The sequence below is a fragment of the Ylistrum balloti genome, unplaced genomic scaffold, assembly GCF_031769215.1.
Source record: "Ylistrum balloti isolate Yb309-2 unplaced genomic scaffold, AGI_CSIRO_Ybal_v1 Utg371048, whole genome shotgun sequence".
Classification (NCBI taxonomy): Eukaryota; Metazoa; Mollusca; class Bivalvia; order Pectinida; family Pectinidae; genus Ylistrum; species Ylistrum balloti.
In genome coordinates, this window is record NW_026782580.1 from 745,171 (window position 1) to 752,013 (window position 6,843).

Sequence of the window (6,843 nt, forward strand, 5' to 3'; positions counted from 1 at the left end):
CTGCATAGCGAGGCCCTAACTGACCTGTCAGTGTTCTAGATACGCAGGTGAAGGTAAATGGTACTTACTGTAAGAATGTAATTCTTTCATATGGATAGATTATCATTACAGAGATGAGGGTAGATCTCTATTTTACTACAGAGATAGGTGTCAGGGTAATTAGTCCCCCCAGGGAATTGGAAGGGACTATAGTTTTCAGTATTTATCTTGGAACGTTATACTTTTGGTATCAAAAATAGTTTACTATGACCTACTTACTGACCTTTGACCTACATCAAAGAGAAAGTTGGTCAAGGTTTTATCTCCTATGCTACTGGCCACTGGAGCTTCATAAGCTTCATAGTGGTTGAATGTGTTCACCATGGCAAAGGAGTGAGGTGATAGGGTACTATAATTTGCAGAATTGTCTGGTCCTTACTTGAGTGCAAATGTTAGTGACCAATGTATTTGTAACAAGCATTTAATTCCAGGTTAGTGATACAGGCCTATTACACCTCTTGTTGGGTTGATCATGCAGATCCTCTGGAGATATATTTTCAAATTTGATACAATTTCACTCTGTTACAGGGTGATGAGGCAGACTGTATGTATTTCATTGAAGAAGGAAATGTTCGAGTGACAGTCAAAAACAAGGTATGAACATATTTATACACTTCTCATTTTGCTATCAGAAAATTAGGATAGCAACTTGGATTAAATTATTGAGGTAAATATCAGCAAAATTTCAGAATAATTTCAAATTTCTTAAATGCATTTCAAATTAAAGCAGACTTGGGTAAAATTGTTCTGGTGAATATTGGAAATTTTAAGTTCGATAAAGGAGAGAGTTCAGGGAAATTTATCAGCTCCTAAGCTCATCATTGAAAGATAATTGTTTTCAAACAATGTATTGTGTGAAACTGGATTTAAAGAACGATTAGAATTGGAGGGGGCGGGAGAGAGTTTGTGTTAGTGTCTGTGAATTCATGCAAGAAATTGATTAAAATCAAGATCAGGTAGAACAGACATTTTATTGATTGTTAAATTCTGGGTTTAGGAAACACTTCTCACATGACAGTAATTGTGTTGTGATGCTCTGTCATCATGGCTACCACATTGATCAGTCTCTGTGTGACAGTGATGGCAACTGGATTCCATAACAGTACTGAGTCCGTTTCACAACACATTAGGAAAGAGAAAGAACAAACACAGAAAATTATGTTATTAACATCCTGAAATCCTAGAGCAGTGTTATGATTTTTCAGACTTGATGTCTTGTTTTGTTATCTTGTCTGCTGTTAAGATCTAACAAGCATACCATTATATGTCTCTCCATTTCTACCAAACCATAGTGCCTATCAAAAGCTGGTTTGGCCAATCTTGCCTACCCAATTCTAAATATTCAAAGTTATGGTTTAGTGTAGAAGAAAAGTAATACTGTTCACATTGTTTTAGGGTCATATCACTATGAAGTCCATCATGAGTTTACAAACACAGCAATATATATGACAATCAATACATCGGGATGACCATTACTGGACAGATCTTCCTGATATCAGCAAGTAGAGACTTCTCTGTTCTTCCCTCTAGCTAGAGAACAATCCTATTAATCTCTACCCGAGGAGATATTCTTGATTGTCTAAACTGAGGCCTTGCCGAGAGCTAGCTTGTCAAGATTCTGTTCCAAGGGTAGAGATTTCTCTGTCCTACCCTCATGGTAGGGAATGGTCCTTTTTCTACTCCTTTTTCCTCTGAAAAATAAATAAGGAAATAAATATACATGTGACATTATAGCCATCGGTTATTTGTATTTGAGGCCCGGATGACGATTTTTTATGACATCAACAATCCCAACTGACCCCGACACGTCTTAAATATTATATTAACAATTACATAAACCTGAAATGTCACTTTCTGTGAATGCAGGCTGTCTTGCCAGGGTAAGATAGAGATATTTTACATTATTGGAAGTATGGATATTTCTGTCCGGTGGGGTTAATTTGCACTAGTTTGACAAAAGGTTATAATGCACTAAAATTTGATTGCACTAAGTTAAGTACATTTACGGTATTACTGGGTGTTACCTGAGACACTGGCAGCCAGCTGAAATGTATGTAACTGTTATGTAGTTAAGCTGTTTAAGCTTGGTTTTATATCCTGTTGATTCGGGTACTTTATCTCAATTAATAGTCAGCTGCCAATCACCAGTCATTCTTGTTTTATTTCAGAGTGAGCCAAATGGTGAAGAATTGGAAGTAAAGAGATATGAAAAAGGAGGTTACTTTGGAGGTGAGATGCCATTTTTTGCTGATCTATGTATGAATTTTCTCCTAAGTGTTAAGAGGGGAGTGGCAGACTCCTTTCACCCTGAGGATGTACTCCTCTAATGTTTGATGGGAAGTAATAAATTCCAACATGACATGACATGAAATTATACTTTGTTAACTATTAGTTGTAGTTATAAGCTGAAGTCAAATACGGGTACTAAAGAATTTTCAAATAAAGCATTTGAATAATTTTTTTCAGTTTCATTTATGGGTTGCTATGCAGATTTAAGCTCATTAAATCAAGTACATTTGAACATTTTCACATTATTTTTTCCTAAACATCCAAGTATAGTAGTTTTACAATCATGTTTTAATGAAAGATGATACTTCATTTTAAAAAAGATTGTATCAAAACAAACAAAGAAATCTCTTATTCAGGAATATATTAAGATTAATTTATGAAAATAATTGATTTCCAGTTACACATATTCTGATGCCTGTGTCAGAAAAAGAAGTGTAGCAACATAATGACTTTTTGCTTTTAAATTACTTTCTCAAACCTTCTCTTTCAAAAAATCATCAGAGCAAAAGCGTACTACTGGAATTTAACAAACTCTCAGAAGACTTCTTCCTAAAATTGTTTGAAAATATTTAAAAAAAAAAAAAAAGAAAAACACCTATAAAGGATAATTTTATTTCATACCTTGTAATATGACATTTATTGTGATTACATTAGCACCTGAGGTTCAAACAATGAATTGACATGTAAATGTTCTTACGAAAGTTTCTTTCACTAAAATTTGCAAATTTCATCATTGTAAGTTTCTATTATCAATCGTGTTTTCACATGAAACGCTAGTAAATTATGTACCTTTCATGTGTGTTTTTAGTGACCAATTTTAAGTGTACAGGTATATTGACGGGGTATTTTCACCCAGTGATTTGATCAGATCCAGCACAGTCTGAAATGAATTGGTTTGATGATCAAATCAGTATGTAGATCACTTTAACCAATATGATAAAAAAAATACCAATGTAGCCTGTTCTGGGATATCTTGAATGATGAATCAAGCAACATTTTTCTACGATGTTAAAGCCGAGGACATTAAGTTAAACATTTTGACATTTCACTCCTATACATTGGAGGTACCATTGGGTATGATGCTCTTTGCATTATTCTCATAGGAACAGGGTATATGTATGTTAAGCAGTCTTTCTCAAGTGATACTCAATGATTTGTTGTAAGATCCAAGAAATAGCTTGTCTAAATGATGGCCTTTGGTGGTAACTAAATAGACATGTACATTTATGTCTAGGGATTTGGAGTTTAAAACTTAAAAGCTAAATGTGTGTTTTCATTTTCTGTGTTAGTTCTTCAATCCACTCCTATATGTTGAGTTATACTGACATTCTGTCACATTAAATTTTTTCTGAACAAGCAAGGGTCAGAAAAAGAAATGCATTTTATTTAATAATTTGTGTTACAGAGCTGGCATTAGTTACACACAAACCAAGAGCAGCTACAGCATACTCAATAGGCAGTACTAAATGTGCAGGTAAGTCTTCAGCATACTCAATAGGAAGTGCTAAATGTGCAGGTAAGTCTTCAGTATACTCAACATGTAGTACTGAATGTGCAGGTAAGCCTTCAGCATACTCAACATGTAGTACTGAATGTGCAGGTAAGTCTTTAGCGTACTCAACATGTAGTACTGGATGTGCAGGTAAATCTTCAGCATACTCAATAGGAAGTGCTGAATGTGCAGGTAAGTCTTCAGCATACTCAACATGTACTGAATGTGCAGGTAAGCCTTCAGCATACTCAACAGGTAGTACTGAATATGTAGGTGTGTCTTCTGTGTACTCAATGTAACAGGCAGCTAATATGAATGCCTTCCAAATTGATCTGAAGCTCTCTTGGAATAAATATAAGAAAAGGTGATGTAATGAAAGGATGAATCAGTGTTCAAATACTGAGTTATTATTTATGATAGATTTTATTGTCTTCATGTCAAAGAGCAGGGTTATTATTACAAAATAAGCAAATCACAGATCAAGTTCATTGTTACTATTATAAAACTAACTTTAGGACCAAATGCTGTATACATATAACTGTATACATCTGTACTATAGCATAGCATACATATGATATATTTCATGCTACAGTGCTAGACGTGCAGGCATTTGAGAGGTTACTGGGGCCATGCATGGATATCATGAAGAGGAATATTGACCAGTATGAAGAACAGCTAGTCCAGGTATTTGGAGACAAGGCCAATATTACCGACCTAAGATGAACGTCCTTCCCTGCTACCAAACCAAAGAGTGCTCATCTTCTACCCACCCGCAATATCAAAATCCTCATGTCCAACCACATCAACTAACTTGTGTCGACTGTGGCTTGGCAGTCGTACTATTCCAACCAGGCTCAGAAACCATTGTCTGATTTTTGGTGCTGGTTTACAGGAAACCTCATCTTTCTTTATATATACATATTTATTTTCTGCTTGAGGAGAAAAAAAATATCTAAAAAAGAATGGAAGGGTTGTTTTATAAACAAAATTGAACAATTTTGTCTTGTGTTGAATATTATTGGAACTGCTGCAAAACATGATTTCTGGTTTTGCTTTTAATTATTAAAACAGTCATCAATATTGTTTGAACATTACATTAATTGGTCAAAACTGCTATCTAAACCTATTATTTCACATGGATGTATGTTGTTTACAAAATTATCATCTTTGTTGATATCCATGTTCACCATGGACCCAGTGAATTTATGTTGTGACACATTGTCTGTCTTCCACCTGTTTCTCTTCAAAAATAGTCCATAGCCACTCAGAAGGGATAGGATATAAGTAAGATATTTATCATCTCTGGAATTCAACGTTGGAAAGATCAATGGTTTGCAGTATGAAGGGGAAATAAAAAGGCAATACTTAAAACAGGCTTGAAAATATCTATTTTGAGATTTTTTTTTTTTTAACAAATTTGGTATGGGCATATATGAGGTGAGGGTGCTGAAGTCCAACAGGCACCATGTTCTTTACTTATTTTACTTTTCTGATATACTTTTACAGCAAAAAAAATCATATTTAAAGGGACAATTTACAAAAGATGAATATTTTTAGAACGATGTTAGAAAATCTTGACATTGTTCATTAATGCTGTTTCCCCACTTGTCAATGTGTAGGACTCCATTACAATGATATGGTAGGTATCCAAGCTTTTGTATAAGGTAAAACGGACCATCAAAGTGGATATCATCAGTTCGGTGCCTCATCATGAAATACGTAAACATTAACTACCATTGATGTAAATTAAAATCCAGACTGATCTTACTGATTTTTCCAGTTACCTTTATGTATGAAAAATTAAGAAAAATTTTGAAATCCCCTGATAGAAAAAAAAAGAAGTTAAATTTGGTTTAATTACATACAGAAATGTGTCTGCTGTTTGCTTTTGAATCTAGATCACATCATCACTAAAATTGGTTGCACTAGACATTGCTATAAATTTTCGACTAACTGCATTTTAATTATTTCCTCATTTATCTTGACTTATTTCTTCACTCTTGGTTTTATTGATTTATTATGAAATGATTTCATGTGAGAAGCAGTTTGAGTCAGTCTTGACTTGGTGTTGGTATGTTCAAAAGCCTTTTAATGCTTCATTATCACAACTTACTGAATTTATGTCCAGTTTCTTATGACTACTCCAGAAATTGACATTTAGCAAACACACTGATATTGGAGAGAACATATTAGGCATTAGATATTCTTACTGGTTGTTTATAAATTTTGATACATGTATTATTAGATAAGGGATAGTCTGTAGATTTATGATGAAATTCTGTAATAGATACACATAATACGTTTACTTTTATGTGAATGAAATTACAGTATGAAAGCTGATAGTATCGTTGTACTATTACATATCTTAGTCATTATATCATTATTAATTATTTAATTTGAATAAGATAAGGCCAAAATGTCGTAGTCTCTAAATGTATCTCTATGAAAGGTACTGTATGGGCTTTACATGAGTTGTTTTCTCAATTCTTATCTTGACTGGTCCAAAGATGCTATAGTGCACCCTGAAGGCCTGGGCATCGAATAGAAATTAGGAAAATTGTCAATTCCATTGTCAAAAGGTTTTGCAAGAATTTAAGCAAAATTGTTAATATTTCACATGAGTATGGTAAGAAAATATAATTTACTGTGTATACTTGAAGGCTGAAACTCCTGAATAGCGATGGCCAGTGTTGCAAAATTTAACAATATTAGCTTGGTTCTCCTGTGATACTGCTCAGAAGATGTTACTGTATTTATCTGCAACTTTGATTGGACGGTAGTGTATGAATAGAAGCTTAAAACCAGGTGAACAGGATTTGACCCAACTTACATATGTGTACTTTGACTCGTCTAAGTAATGTGAACTTAGCCTCCGGGTCAAATTGGAAATGAAAAGTTTGAAAAATGCTTGGATCTTGCAGTTCTGTTTTTGCAGTCATGGTTAATTCACTCCCTTGGGATTGAGGTTTAGGTAAACTAAATAGATGAGCAACACAGTCCTCTTGTTTCTTCTTTCCCTTTGA

The 6,843-nt window shown here is 34.1% G+C and overlaps 1 protein-coding gene across 1 annotated transcript in view; it reads left to right on the forward strand.

The window, feature by feature from the left end:
- Nucleotides 1–4,711, forward strand: part of LOC132560303 (cAMP-dependent protein kinase type II regulatory subunit-like) — a 45,374-nt gene extending 40,663 nt beyond the window's left edge. The window contains exons 10-13 of the mRNA XM_060224971.1: nucleotides 568–633; nucleotides 2,208–2,268; nucleotides 3,734–3,802; nucleotides 4,413–4,711. Coding sequence (XP_060080954.1) covers nucleotides 568–633; nucleotides 2,208–2,268; nucleotides 3,734–3,802; nucleotides 4,413–4,543 — 327 coding nt within the window. The 3' untranslated portion in view covers nucleotides 4,544–4,711. The remainder of the gene's footprint in view (nucleotides 1–567; nucleotides 634–2,207; nucleotides 2,269–3,733; nucleotides 3,803–4,412) is intronic.
- The last annotated feature ends 2,132 nt before the right edge of the window (nucleotides 4,712–6,843 follow it).